The sequence below is a fragment of the Vicugna pacos genome, chromosome 7, assembly GCF_048564905.1.
Source record: "Vicugna pacos chromosome 7, VicPac4, whole genome shotgun sequence".
Lineage (NCBI taxonomy): Eukaryota > Metazoa > Chordata > Mammalia > Artiodactyla > Camelidae > Vicugna > Vicugna pacos.
Window position 1 is genome coordinate 76,688,146 of NC_132993.1, and position 15,768 is coordinate 76,703,913.

A 15,768-nucleotide genomic window follows, 5' to 3' on the forward strand; every position below is an offset into this window, starting at 1 on the left:
TGCACTTGGGTCTTCTGACTCTGGCCTGCTGGTCTACTGCCATAAAAGCTCACGATGCCAGAGGTGGCAAGACTTCCTTTCAGAATTAGCCAGCAAAACACTTCGGTGGTTATTGGTTCCCTCCAACTCTGTTTGATAACTGAGATCTGAGGAAACAGATCTCTGCCTCAGTAACAACAAAATTGGTCTTTGCATCTGTGCAAATTATGCCCTCAATCACAGTGATCCTGAGTCAAGTACCAATCATTGACGTGAGTTGAAAACGGAGATAGAGTATTTAAGCCTTGTTTTGAGAAAAGCCAAGCAAGGGCTGATGGAGAAAACGATCTAACAGGTCTGAAATAGCACAGTCGAGTGGAAAGGGTGTGAGCTCGGAGGCCTAGGCCCGGAGTAATCCCCTCTCTGCCCCTTAATGCGCATGTTCCCTGGGCCTCAGTTCTCCCATTCAAGAGGAACAATGTCGCCCCTCGAGTCACTGCCCACGTAAGCCTTTCACAGAAGCAGGGATTTATCAGATATGTTCAGAATAGTAGGGAAGAATAAGTCTACTGGGGAGAGGGTCCCCTTTCTCGCCAAAATGTTAGCTCAGAATGTATTTCACATATGCTATGTAAGCACTAAGTGAATCTTCTCTTTTACTTCACATTCAAGTTTCTGAGCAGTCGGGTCTCCACCCAGAAGGCTGTCCTGATCTCTGTTCATCCTTGTCTCAACTTCCCAGACTCAGATCTTACCCCCTTTAAAAAGCCTTCCACCCCTAAGTGCAAAACCTGAAAATAACCATGAGGAAACATCAGGCAAACCAAATTGAAGGACATTTTACAAAATGTATGGCTTAGAATCTTTGTAAGTGTCAAGGCTTGAATGAAGGATGGTCCCTGAGCAAAGGAGACTAACTAGCCATCACAATTAAATGCACAGGTCATCCTGGATTTTTAACTTTTTTTTTTTTTGGCTATACAGGGTAATTGGCAAAATTTGAATAGTGATATTAGTTCCCTGATTTTGGTAACTGTAGTACAGTTATATAAGAGAATTCCTTTGTTTTTAGGAAATAAACACTGAAATGTTTAGGAGTAAAGGGACATGATATTTGCAACTTACTCTCAAACAGTTTAAAAATGTATAAAATATATTAAAAATGTAAAAGTGTATACACACACATGCGCGCGCGTGCGCGCGTATAACATATGGTGGGGGAAGTGTCCGAACTATCCTTGCAACTTTTCCCTAAGTTTGAAATTACCTTCCTCCCCACCTAACAGCACTCCACAATTGACTGCACTATCTCCCTTTCACTTTGTAATGTTTATTTGTTTAAATGTGTGTGATGTATCAGAATTCCTTTTGTATTCTTCATACCACTTGATTTACAGGCAAACGATGTTACAGCTGGAAGGTCCTCCGAGATCACCTAATTCAAACCCTCCAGGTGACTGGACCAGGCTGGGAGGGAACTCAGGCTGGCCGTCACACAGCTGACAGTGCCTGAGCTGACCCTGGACTCCAGGTCCTGACCCCCGCCCAGGGCTCTTTCTTCACTTCGCCCTGTGTGACCACACAATGCATTCGGCTGCAAAGGAGCGACAGCTGTGATAGGATCATCGATTCCCTTGGCCTTTGGGGCAATGGTTGGGGGGCCCTGTCAGGAGAGGGCTGGAGGCCCTAAGGTCAAGGTCCTTCTCTCCATTTACTCCAGAGGAACCACAGTATGAAAAACGCTGGCCAGCTGCTCTAATCTCATCTGTCTCCAGGGCTCTCAGGACCACCTATATGCTAATGAGCCTCGGATTTGTCTCTCTGACCCTGACCTCTGTCTGACGTCCAGAATCCCGTATCCAGCCATCTGCCAACTCCTGCCCACTGACTTGGCATGTCTAATGTTACACATCCCAAACTGAATGCAAGATTTCTCCCCTCCCCTGTTTTCTGCATCAAGGTCCAGCACTACCATTCACCCAGCTGTCCAGGCCCAAACCTAAGGGCCACCCTAATCTCCTGTGGTCTCTCACGTCCCACAGCCGAACCACCAGCAAATGCTATTAGCCCCTCTTCCAGATAAATTCAGACCCGCTTTTCCCCAGTGCCACCATCACCAGTCTGATACAGGCCACCGTGGTTTCTCGCCTGGACTTCCACAGGCACCTTCTAATGGTGTCTGACCCCCTCTCCCATTTCCCACTGTATGCTCCCCACCCAGCAGCCGGAGTGAGCCCATTTCCCCTCAGCTCAAAACTGTCCAAGAACTTCTGTCTCACTTAGAATAAGACCCAAGTCCTTACAAGGGTTTACCGGCCTGGGCCTCCCCATGTGGTGCACCCCTTTCTCACTAGGCTTTATCTGGAGCTCAGGTATCCTGCTCCTTCATTGTCCCAGAAGCATGGCCAGCTTCAGGGTCTGTCCCTCACTGCTCCCTTTGCCCCTCAGAGCCCTTTGGCCAAGAATCCTCAAGGCCTCCCTCTGCTGTCACACAGGGCCCAGCCTCAAGCCTCTTCAGATGGGCCTTCCCCGACTAGCTTGTGTACAGGAGTGCTCCCTGCCCTTCCCACACTGACCTCTCCTCACCTGACGTCACAGGCTTATTTGTTTTCTGTTTCTATCCCCTTAATTCTGAGAGCCTGGGAATCTGGTTCCCCCTGTACTCCTGCCACTTGGCACAGAATAGGAACTCAGTATACATTTGTTAAAGTAATGAATGAGCCCATTAAGTCGAAAAAGCAAGGAGCAGAAGAGTGCATATACTACACCTCCATTTATTAAAAAAAAGAAGAAGAAATAAGCCCATCTATGCTTGCCCATCTTTGGGAGGATTTAACAGCCAAGGCCTTGGGGAGGGTGAATGGGTGGTGGGAGGAAGGGGAGGAGGGCGACTTGTCGGCGTGGACCCATTGGGTACTTCTGAATTTTTTAGTAGGTACATGCATTACTGATCTGGCGAATTAAAAAAAATACATATATAGACCAAAGCATACCTAAAACAAATACATTATATGTCAGCTATATCTCAAAAAAAAGTCCCCGTAATTAAATTCACATTACTAAAAAGTGAATCAGCTTATAAAATTTCTACCTGCACTATGATTATAAAATCTTACCTTACCTGTAACAGCTGTGCCCCATAGGAACCTCTCAGGCTTTAGATGGGAGAACTGGGGCTTTACCTTTTTTTTTTTTTCCTATTTAAGTGCATTCCAGAACAGAGTGTATAGACTGCAGGCACTTCAGAAAGAAGCTGAGATGGAAAAGTCTGTATTCACACCAAAGGAAGGTAAATCCCCACTCCCAGTGCCAGGCCTGCTCTGTCCTTCACCAGTTTGCATTTCAAACATGTATTTTGTGAGCAGTTAAACATGATGGATAATATAATTTTATCTTTACAATTGCATTTTCAAAAAATGTCACTTTTATCAATCACCATTCTCAAAATCTGTAAGGGGCTCCTCACTGCTCCTTAAAATAAAGCCCTCACCCTTTGAAAGTGGCTTTTCCTTTTTCTCGGTTAACACTCAAAGCTTTCCGTGGTCTGGCTCCAATGTGATCTTCTGGACTGCCCCCTCCCATCCCCCTTGAAACCTACTTCTATCACCTCAAGCTGGCCTGTTGCCTCACTGTTTCATATTCTTCTTTCATGTTGTAATAACTGCAGAGAACTGTATTACTAGGATTACAGATGCATCTTAACTATTCCTCAATTGTTGAATTTTTTTTCTGTTCCTCTTCTCTGAATTTTGCCAGGAAGGGTGCAAGGAATTTTCTAGTCCAGTGGTTCTTAATTTTGGCCAGTCAATGTAACATGGGATTAGGAGGAGTGGAAGGGTAGGGGGTAGGGCTTTTTTTTTTTTTTAAATCGAGGTATAACACGTGCACAAGAGAGGCCACAAATCACAAATGTGCTGCCCGACGACGCTGGATGTACAAAACACCCTCATGTAACCAGCACCCAGATCAAGAAATGGAAGTTACCAGCATTCCAGAAAGGACAGGGTAAAGGAGGCTTTTAAAAAAATTCTCACTTTCGGACCCAATCCTTTGAGATTCTGATTCCTAAATGTGAGGTGAAGCCCAAGAATTTGCATGTTTGATTCTTCACAGGGGTTTCCCATGCACCCCCAGACTTGGAGACCACTTATGGCCCCTCAGGCGTCACCCTGGGGGTTGGGGGCAGAGACAGAGAGCTGTCAGACTTCCCTTCCCCTCTAATCAGAGCCACTCGTACCTCTTTTCTTAAACAGAACCTCCCCCTGTATCAGTCAGCATCCAATCCAAGAAGCAGAGCTACACGGCTAGATCCAAACATATACGTTCATGTACCTGTCTATCTATGGATCTATTCCAGATATTTGACCTTTCACATAGCAATTGCTGGTTAAATGGTGTCTCTAAGGCTGTTATTTTTGTGTCTAAAGCGGAAGCGTGAAGTCCACGGGGCAGGCAGTAGGAAGGAAAGGAGGACAGAAGTGGCAGAGACCAAGAACAATCTGGAGCCCACAAGCCTTAACTGAAACAGACTGAAACTCCTGTCTATTCTTATTGCCTTTGACCTCAAAGCTATGTGCATCCCCCAGAAGCCAGGGCCCTTCATCAAGGAGCTAAACACATATACCTGGCCTAGGAGTCAGGGAAGCTGAAGGAGGTCCAGGGGAAGATGGAGAAATTGCAGATCTGGCTGCTGCCAGGGCCAGGGACGGGAGCAGCTGACAGGTAACAACGGACATTACAAAACAGCTGCTGCTGCCCTTCCATCCTCCAGCTCTCCCTGGATCTCTCTGCAGCTCATCCAATGAGCAACCCAGAGGACAGGGAATTCTGGGAAACGTAGTTCAGCCCAGCCAAGTGGACACCTGACAAGCCACAAACACCCTTGATTCTCAAGCTTGGCTGTACACTGGAACCATGCACGGAGTTTTAAACAATGGATACCAGGCCTGCCATCAGGATACATGACACATATGCAAACTGTATATCCAGGTCACCCTAACATGCAATTGAGGCTGACAGATGAACATGAACCTCAGTGCTGTCCCCAGGCTGGGGTCCCAGATGATAAGTTTTACTCTTTTTTGGCCCCAAGAGGAGCATAAAGAGATCTGGCTAAAATGGTGTTTTTCTCATATCCTGCCTTGCTGCCTCTGTCTGTCTTTCCTTCTCGAACCCAGCTGCAACCCTACTTGGCACACTGGCTGTGTCCTGGACAAAGCCCTCCCTGGCTAACCTCTCAGTCTCAGTGGATCAGGAGCACAGTGGGCAGATGCTGAGATCCTCCCAAAGCCAACCAACTCACAGTGAACTGGAGACTCAGAAGTTTTCACTATTAAGCTTCTAAATAAAGCATCTCTTCCTCCTAGGCATAGACTAATTAAATGATTATAACACAGCAAAGTGGTCAGTGAACATGTAACCAGTATAATGCGAGGAAGTGTTGGTGACAGCCAGGGCTGTGGGCACACGGGTGGTGGAGCTGCCACTGCTGGGTCCTTCTTAAGGACGGCAGAAAGAGAAGCCCAAGAGAGGCCACTGAAGGAAAGGAAGCGGGAAAAGAGGTAGCGGCCAGGAACAGCCTGGGTTCAAGTTCCTGCAATGCCAGTAACCGGCCGTGGGGCCTTGGCCAAGTCACGTAATGCCCCTAAGCCTCAGTGACAGCCCCATCTCCTGCGTGGGGCCATGGAGAGCATTAGACGAGGCAAGAAATGTGAAAGGGAGAGGGGGAGGCAAGTCCAAAAGCACGGACATCCGTGTGTGCAAGGCAGCAGTGTTAACTCTGTTCTAGACATGCCAGTGTCAGGAAACGGTTATCTAGATCATGGATTGTTTAGACCCCTTGGTTTCCTTTTTCTGTCCACAACATGGTTATTTCTAATGAGATGCGCTGCAGTGTGAGGCTGGCACTGCTGGTGAAAATAAGGTCTCTGGGATTTCCTTGGGGTTTCTATTATTTATTGCCTCCTCCCCTCCCAATGACTGCAGACAGCCGAAGGCTGCTGAGCCACCCCAGTCTATACCCTGTAAGTTTGCACAGAGAATCTTTCTAAGAAAAAACAACAGTCAAACAACCTTCCACGGCATCTCTGTGAAAGAAAACTAAGGAAGGATCGGACAGTAAGACAATATCTTTACTGACCTATGTTTGTAGTTCACGGTAGTAAACTGAATTAGATTTTAAGCTTCCTGAGGGCAAGGGCTGACCCTTGATCCCCCTCTATTTGGGTCTCCAGGGGTGCCTAGGGCAGTGCAGCGGAAAGGATGCTGGACAGGGGGACCCAAAGCTCCAGGTTCTACATCTAGCTCTGCCCTTCAAAAGCCATTTTAATCCTTTGCTTGGCCTCAGTTTCCTCCTCTATAAAGTGGGAATTACCTACCTCATGTGACTGTTGAGGAGTGCAAATTTAGATGATGTGTGGGAGAATACTTCTACAGCCCCAGAGTGCTGACAAGTGGGAGAAATGTGATAAGAGCTGCCACTTCCCAAGAACAAGGTACTGGCCGATGTTCTTATTGAGGACAGAGGGGCACTGAGCAGAGGTGGTCAACCCTAGGCTGCAGATAAGGAGATGCTTGTGGGAGGGGAAGGTGATGTCCCCAGGAGCCTGCAAAGCGACAGTGGTGGCTTTCTCACTGCCCATCTGTGCTTCCTCTGCTGCTGTAAACTGTATGTCGGCCTGGTCCCTTGTTTATCCGTTCATTTGTTCACCAAGTGCTTAGTGAGCATCTACTAGGTGCCAAGCCCCATGCCAGGGGTTGAGAGCTGAATGGGGAGCAAAACCAGATGAGGTCCCCACCCTCCCAGAGCTGACCTACACTGTTCATTCGCAAATAGGTTTGGGCACAGGCTTGTGCACTGACAGAGTTGGACAATTAGCTTCATGGAGCCCCAGGGACAGACAGAAATGTTGTGTTTTGGTGAGATTCTAGATTGAAGCTGAAAAATATTAACACTTTGAGGCCAGGTCTGATCAGAAGAAGAAGAAGAAGAAAAGGTAAACTCCCACCAACTCCCCTTTGGGTCTTCCCTTATGGGGCCCTCGCCCCAGGCTTCCAGAGTCCTGCTCTTCAGGAGTTCACCCTCTACTGAAATGAACTCTGATCTAACTTATTCATACTAAGGTGGTCAATGCCCTGATGAACACCCTGCAGTAAAGGAATGACGCCCCAGCTTGAGGGACAAGTCTGGCAGAGGTCACCCTAAAGTCACACCACTAAGGTGGCCACTTCACACTGGCATCTGCAGGGACAACAGAGGTGGAGGAAGTAAGGTAAGTCCATCAAGCAAACCCTGTGGTCTTTAAAGATGACCCAAGATCAGGGAGGAACTGAGGGCAGGAGCAGTGTGGCTGTTGTCAGGGTTCCAGCTTTACTTTAGGCGAGGAGGGTTTGCAAGGGCTTAATCCATTATAAAAAGCAAGGAACTAGATAATTAACTATATAAATGAAATTCAGTAAGAAAGACCAGGGGAGTCTTCAGTAGCCAGAACCCCCCAAAATCTCCATCAATAGACCATCTTTTTCAGTGCTGACCAAGCCACCAGATAACCCCACTGGTGCATTTCCAGCTGGAATTACAGTATTCCTCTTCGTGAGAAAAGTAAGACATATTTTATTATAAGAACCACCCCCCAACCCCTAGCCCAAGCCACATTCCTGAAAAGACTGTAGGTGACGTGAATCCCAAGTGGGCTCATTAAAAGAAAACTTTGTATTGCAAAACAAAGCACAAGACATCCAAACCCACACACACAAAATGCATTGCGTTGGGACTAAGAAGAAGGCAGACACCCTTGTAGTGGATACCAGGTGGAGGAAGGGAGCCCCACCGGCCACCAGGGCCCCTCCGTGCATCTGTCCCAGTCACAGCCCCTCCCTCTTTCCAAAGCAACCACACTCCTGACTGCAGGTCTTTACTCCTTTTGTTCATTTATGGTTTTATCACCCAAGTGTGCATCCTTAGACACTGGAGTTTAGCTTTGCCCATTTTTTAGATGTCTTTTAAGCTCCTTTTAAGCAATCAGGTCCCCTTTGTCTATTTCCTTTTCTTACAATTTTTCTGTTGAAGACTCAGGCCGTCTACCCTGCAGTTTTCTACTGTCTCGGTTTTGCCCCTGGTGCAGGCCAACACGTCCAGGAGTACTCATTCTTAATGCAAATAATCACGAGTTTAAAAAATCCTATATGCAAGCCATGCTCTTAAGGAGGGCCCAACCCACCAGAATCACTTTCTCAGGAGTGTGTGGGCAAAGGGAGCTCTCAAAACAGAGGTAACGAGGCAGGGAGAAAAACGTGATCGGGGGGGAGCTCTCTGTGGAACTAGTGATTCATGAATTTTTTTTTTTCCTTTTTGCAGTTGGAACTGGCCGGGGGAATGCTTCTCTTTAACATCTTCCGCTGTAGTTTGCTTTAGTAGGAAACACGTTTGGCATGGGGTTTGGTGTCATGTGATGCTCCAGGGTCCAGGGTTGTATATATACCATTAGGTTTTATCAGAGAGGATTGCATAATAGGAGGCTGGATGTAGTAAAAAACCTAAGGAATCTAAACCACTAACCAGACTCACCAAAAGAAATAAATATAAAGGAGAGATGAAAGGAAGATAGATCTGGCCACTTATGGTTTGGAGCAATAAAAGTTAGCTTTAAATTTTTTCCTTTCCTCTAATCTTAGCAGGCAGTCCCACAAACATACTTATTAGCATTTTCAAAAGGCTCTATCAAATATTGACTTCATAAAGAAGTGCAATCCACTTAACAGTGACCTCCAGACACCCCCAGTAGGCCCAGGACCCTAAATGATATGCTGCCAGGCAGTGGCACCCACATAATGGACAAAAGAAATCAACAGTGTCGTACTCGGAGATGGAAGGTTTTTTTTTTTTTAATGCTTAAAATTAAATATGTATGGAGTGTGCTTTGATTTGCACAAGAAAAAAAAAAGGCTCCCAAATTGATGGATACAATAAAAAATTCAAAAGTCAAGGCACTCTTTAAACCCCACAGGCCACTGACAACACCTTCAAAACTTCACTACAGCATTGGTTGTACAGCCAAAAAAGGGGCCTAAAAGACATGGTGGAGGGGATAAAAGGAATTAGGCAGAGGCTGTATCTGATCACATTCTGGTTTTCTATTCTTATTTCTTTCCTTGGTCCTTTTAGGGATCGTATTTGAGAAAGAAATCAGGCGTGTGTGTCTTCCTCCCTGCTAACAGTGGAGACAACGTGGGGGCAGGGAGTAGCAGGGCTTTGCTTTGATTTGACAGCCAGGCTGAGTTCTTTCCTGGGCTCAGGAGTTTTCAAAATCTGCTTCCAATACCAGGTTCCTGCTCTTAGAGCTAGATAGTAAAGTGATTTCCAACCCCGCTTCTTACAATGCTCTAGGGTATTTCCAATGATTATGATGTGTGTGTTTAAAATTCTCAAAACTAAGTTAATTTGAATTCACTGAAAAGGCAAATATGATTCAGAAGCTTTTTTTCTGAGTTACTGTCTCGTCTACCTTTCTGAAATGTCTGATGCTCCTTCTTGGAGCTCCTTCCTGCTGGGCTTGGTGTCACCGTTACTCCGTTGTTTCAAGTCGAACCCTCGTCTCCCTGGCTGGCCCCGCTGCCCTTCCAGGCCCCACCTCTGAATCCCTGGGAACTCTACAGAGTTCTTTCCTGAACACTTGTCTTGTCTCTGCCTCCACCACAACCCCCACCCCAAACCCCTTCATGGACTCGTCGTCTCAAGATATCCAACTCCAGCCTCTAAGAGCTACCCATTGAATGAAACACCCACCATGGGAAATTCTGAAAGGGCAGACTGGGCTAGTGGCCAGCAGTGATGCTCAAAGACAGAAGAGAACTTGGAAAGGGGGTTACATCCATCATGGCTTCCTGGCTTCTATGAAGTCACTACTTAGGCTAGGTCAGGCTCGGTCTAAGCACGTGACAGGCATCATAGCATTTAATCTTCACAGTACCCCACTGAGGAAGCATGATTACACCCATTTTCTACACATGATATTGAAGCTAGGAGAAGGTGGACGCTCAACGAGGCAGAGCTGAGCTGTGAACCATTACACTATTCTGTCTGAAGCAGGAGGTTTTGTCCTTGTGTTTCTGGACAGACAGACTGGCTGGATCAGGGCCCAGCAGGAAGGTGAACTCGGCCACCATGATGCAGGAGTAACCAATCAACAGGACTAGGAGCTCGGCTGGTGTGCATGTGTGCGCGCCCACGCGTGTGTGAGAGACTTAGCCGGCGTGGATGGTTGTGGTTGGAAGTGGGGGGTGATCAAAGAGACAAAAATGGATCTCATCCCCCAGGTCCCTGACTACAGATACAGCCCTATTCTTACCGGAACGCAGAGAGTTAAACGTGAAACAACCCTTGAAAGCGAAACCTAATTATCCATGGCAATTTATTAAATAACTCAGGTTTTCTAGGCCTTATTAAAATAAATGTTTAGTGTATTTTCTTATCCTCTGACGTTCACTTCTTCACTTGTCAGCACCTGCTGGCAGCAGCTGGAGTAATCTTGCCAATTCTGCTGTACGTGCAAATCAATTTGATTTCCACCCCCAAAAAGATAAAAATCAGTAAAGGGATTAAGTTACAATTAAGGCATGTCAGTGAAAGCACAGACAACAAGAAAAGGCTGAGGAGGACTTGCTCTGAGGTCACCAGTGACTTCCCTCAACTCAAATTAAATGACTTTTTCCCCTTCCTCATTCTTCTCACCTGTCCTCTTCTTTGTGATATTCTGGGCGATTAGCAAGACTCCTCCTACTTCGTGAAATTCTAACCTCTTTTGGTTTCCATTGTGCTATCCTTATGCCAGGTTCCCCTCCTGGCTCTTGTACTGGTTCCATAACCGATAATCTGTACATCCATCCATCCATCCATCCAACCATCTTACAGATGTATAATGACCCAATAGAGCCAGCCAGTAGGAAAAATGACAATGTATATTTATGCCTGGTTTTACAGTTGAAAATGCTTTTATATTATTTCATTAACTTCTTGCTACAACCATGTGAGGTGCCTATTGGTACCTCCATTTTACAGAGGAGGAAACAGGCTCTGAGAGGATATGGGATTTATTCATAACAGCATAGCCAGCAGGTGGCAGAGTCTGGACATGAATTCAGGGTTTTATGCCAGTACAAATTCACCGTGGCACACTCCTACATACTGGTCAAGTAGAATTTCTCAACTAGTCTGATTATTCCTAATGAAATGTCATGATGCAGCCAATACCTATTCATTTAAATTGTGCTAGGTTCTGGGGGATGCAAAGTTTGGGTCCCTGCCCTCATGGAGATTGTGGCCTAGTAGGGGAGACAGATATTAATTATATATCTACCCAACAAACATTTGTTTTTAAGGTATGAGGGAGAGCAAACCTAGTTATGAAAATCAGGAAGTCTTTCAAGAGAAAGTAATCATTAAGATGCCTTCTGAAGGATGAATCAGAGCTTCAGAAAGAGGAGATAAAAGAAGATCATATACAGAGACAGAAAAGCACGTGCAAGGGCCCTGTGGCAGGAAAACCCAATGTGCTGAAATTTTAAAGGCCACCTTGACTGGCATATAGAGAAGGAAAGGGAGCCCAGCACAGGATGTGGTTGAGACCACGCAAGACTTTGTAGCCATGCTAGTGATGTTTTCTTTTAGCTTAAGAGCAATGGGAAGCCACAAGTCAAGTGAATGATATGATTAACTCTGAGTCTAACTTCTGTGTGCAGAATGAATTCTAGGGGAGCAAGAGTGGAAGCAGGTAAAACATCTGGAGAGCTTTTGTAGTTATCCAGGTGAGAGGTGATGACTGTCTGGATCAGGGTGGTGGTGGTGGTGGTGGAAATGGAGGGAAGAATCCCACAGGTGCCCCGTGCTCTGCTCCAGCCCATTTTCTCCCTAAACCCTATCACCAGAGTGTGCTCACGAATTTGTGGTACATGGAAGCTTGTCCACACTTTGGGGCTCTGCGGGAGTCTCCTCTTTCAGGAAGCCTTCTCCAGACAATGTCAGTCCTCCGAGATCTTTCAGAAGTTGACTCTTATCTTCTGCATTGTCTGTGCTCACACCTGCTTCTGCTCTATGGCTTGGCTGTTCTCCGGTCCATTCCTGAAGATGCCTTCATTTCTCTTGTCTTGCTTTCTCCCTTTGGAAAGTAAATGCTTTGTTGGCATTTGCTGAATGGTATCAACAGGGCTCCTTTGGAAATTACATTTGTAAACGATTACTCATGCCAATTGCCTTTTTTTCCCCCTCTAAATTAAACACTGGTTGCTTAAATCTGTCTTCATGATCTTGTTCTACCAAAATGTATGTCCCAATTTTCCAATTATTTCCTCTAAACTCTTTTCTATATATCTCGTAGTAGAAAGCAGTTTCAGGGGGCATGGAGTCGGGGTGTGGGTAGGGGCAGGAGTATAATTAAACAGGGGCTATCTGACCAGAATTCCTATACCTTTTAATAGGGTATTTGATTAATCCTTTCCACAGGCACCATTATTCATGCCTTGATGGAATCTCATTTTATAGCCCTTAATACATGGACCCAATTTATCCACATCACATTGTATTCTAATACTTGTCATCCAAGTTATTAGCTATCTCCTTCTCAGTGTAAAATCATCAGCAAGTTTGATTAGCTTATTCCCTGGGGATGATGGGGGAGATAAGAACAGACAGTTTGATATGACCACCAACGGTCCTGCATCCTCCAGAGCAGACTGCTAAGCAGAATCCATTCATGGAGCAGTGGGGGGTGGCAGGTGAACATCTCCCCTGTGGGAGGATGTCTGTGGGGGACCCAGGAGCCACAGGCACAGAGGGCTGACGGCAGTTGTGCCTGGCGGTGCTGAGCCATCATCCTGAGTGGGATCCCGTTACCAAAAAGGAGTGAGGCTTCCCCCCAGCCCCTAACATTCCCCCCCAGCCCCCAGATACCCTCCTGAGAGGCACAGCTCAGAAGCTCCTCTTTATTCCAGGACCACACTTCAGGTTTAAGTCCCTGTTCTCTCCCTACTGGGGACCTGCTGGGCCAGGTAACCTAGAAGATACACGGTGCTGTTTATTGCTTTCTCTCCAGTGCAGAACTGGCTCTAAGCAGCCAACCCCTTCTTTCTCTTCTCTGGGCCCAAAGCTGAGCCTTGGGACTCATAGGTGGCTTCAGTCCCTTTTAAGAAAGAGAGTAGGGGTCTGCATGACCTGTACAGGATGGTGGGCTCAGAGCCCACAGAGTTTCCAATGCCTCTTCCTCTGCTCCACCACCTCTGCCCAATCAGGCAAAACCCCACTGCCCCCTCGGGAGTCTTTTCCAAAGTTCCCATTGTCTTTTCACCAAAGGCCCTGTATCAGTTATCCTTGTGCTTTTCTGAGCACAGCAAGAGGAGGGTGCGAGAGGCTCCCTTGGTGGTGGTGCTCCTTCAAGAGGTGGAGCCTCATCCCCTGCCCCTTGAGTGTGGGCCAGACTTGGTCATGCATAACCAACAGATTTGAGCAGAAGTGACAGACAGTGTGTCACTTCTGAGACTAGGTCATAAAAAGCATCTTGACTTCCCCCTCTCTTCCTCAGGTGGTTGGCTCTGAGGGAGGTGAACCGCTATGCTGTGAGTAGCGTTATGGAGAGAAAGTGAGGAACCGAGGCCGCCTGCCCACAGCCAGGTGACAGGCCATCTTGGAAGTGGGTCTCCAACACCAGCCGAGCCTTAAAGCAACAGCAATTCTGGGTGACAGTTTGACTGCCACATTGTGAAAGACCCTGAGCCACAACCACCCAGCTAAGCTACCCCCATGTCTTGACAATAAATATTTATAGTTTTAAGCTGCTAATTGTTGGGGTCATTTGTTATGGAGCAATAGGTTACTCATACACTGTCGCTACCTCAGAGGAAGGCTCTGGTCCCCTCCCTCCCTCCCTTCAATTCTCTTCTCAGGTTCCATTTTGATCTCTCTGTTCAGGGAGCCTGGGGTCCCTCTGGTATCCTCTACTGGTTCGTCCCTGGCGCCTGGTGTGTGTCCTCGCAGTCTCGAGGGCTCTTTGCTGACAAGCGGGTGGTGGAGGGGAGGAGTTTCCTGGGGCCTGGGTTTGGACTTCTAGCTCCCTGTCTGCCACCCAAAGTGACACCGGAATTAGGAGAACGACTTTTGGCAGAGAGCAGTCTTCCTCAGGCCACGAAACTCTCTTCTGTTTCTGAACCCGGTGGGGCTTAATGACTTCACTCAGGCCGACAGCCAGCAGGAAAAGACTCTGCAAAGTAACATGTTCCTTATGTATCATAGGCTCCTCTCCTGTACCCTTTTTGCTCATCTGCAGCTTCTGCAAAAGGTCACGGTCTCCTTTCAGCTTTGCAGTTAAGTGTATCTGACGCTAAATGTGGACTCCAGAACTGGATGGAGATGCAGTCTGGCTTAAATGTTGCAAGGTGTGCGCCGCTACTCCAGCCCTGCCACAGTCAAGAATCAGGAAGGGATCTGATTCTCACTTCTCTCGTAATCGCACGAGGGCAACATGTAGTTTTTGATTAAAAAAAAAATCCAGGCAACTCTTCCATCTGATCGAATCCTAGTAAATTTTATAAAATCTCTCTCAGTTCTATGGGCCAAGGTCAGACAGTTACAGGCGTCAATCTCTTGGAAGGCTTGGAAAAGGTTAAAAAAAAAAGGCAGGGGACCTAAGTAGTGGAGTGGCCCTCAAAGCAGTGGTTCTCAAAGTATAGCCCTGGGGCCAACTGCATCAGCAGCACCTGCAGGCTTGGTGGAAATGTAAATTCTCGGGCCCCACCCCAGACCTACTGAATCAGAAACTCCGGGGTTGAGGTCCAGCCTGTGTTTTAACAGCCCCCACCCCCACTTCCCACAATGAACAATTCTGATGGCATGGCTAAAGGCTGAATATCACTGACTTAAAGGATTAAACATCTAAAGCCTGCCTTGCCTGCCTGCCTGCCTTCTTTCTTTCTTTCTTTCCTTCCTTCCTTCCTTCCACATTGACTGAGTGCCTACTAATTGCCAGACACTCGGGGGCAACCAAGAGGAATTAGAAGGAACTGCTTCCTCAAGGATTTCATAGTCTTCCCGTCCCTTGCTTTATGACAAAGCTTGAGAAGAGGGCAGAATTCGAAGACACTGATCCAAGAAATGGAAACCACTCTTTACATGAATAGAGTCTTTTCAATGGGCAGGAGGCACACACACAAAAATTTTTTTCCCCCTCAGGATTGATCATACCCTCAAAATAGTAACTTCTCTAAAGTAAGTAAGTGTGTGGGTTTACTATATCGTGTACAGCTGGCTCAGCCTTTTTAGCTTAAAAAAAAAGATTATGTGATTTCACCATGAATGAAATGAAAAATCACCTTAAAGTTTTGTGCCTGTCCTTTAACGAACAAGCTATCCTGCTGTTTCATCATCTTCCATGAAGCCACACTTCCTCCCCTCTTCTTCTGTAAGTATAAGGAAGGCATAACAGCTAAGATGTACCATGTTATTCCTATGGCTGGACTCGGGATAGCTCCATTCCTTAACGCACTTGATCCTCCCCAACCTTATAAAGCAGATGCAGCCAACACAGTGTGTAGATGAAGAACAGAAGCTGGAAGAGGCAGGAACAGGAACCCAGGCCCATCTTTTAACACCATGCAAATTATCATGTGCTGTAGACTAAGCCCCACTGGGTCATTTTGCTGCTCATTAAAACTACTGATTAATTAGAGAAATACAAGAGGAAATACCACCTCCCCTAGAAGACGGCTAGTATGAACCACTGGTGAAAGCTCAATCAGGGGATTTAT

The 15,768-nt window shown here is 46.6% G+C and overlaps 1 protein-coding gene across 3 annotated transcripts in view; it reads right to left on the bottom strand.

Moving 5' to 3' along the window:
• ATXN7L1 (ataxin 7 like 1) overlaps positions 1–15,768 on the bottom strand; it is a 214,071-nt gene that overhangs the window by 101,275 nt on the left and 97,028 nt on the right. The window contains exon 4 of one of the 3 annotated variants that reach the window (XM_015234564.3): positions 11,050–12,131. The exons of the other annotated variants lie outside the window; for them this stretch is intronic. Coding sequence (XP_015090050.1) covers positions 12,049–12,131 — 83 coding nt within the window. The 3' untranslated portion in view covers positions 11,050–12,048. Of the gene's footprint in view, positions 1–11,049; positions 12,132–15,768 lie in introns of those variants that run through there. 3 annotated transcript variants of the gene reach the window in all.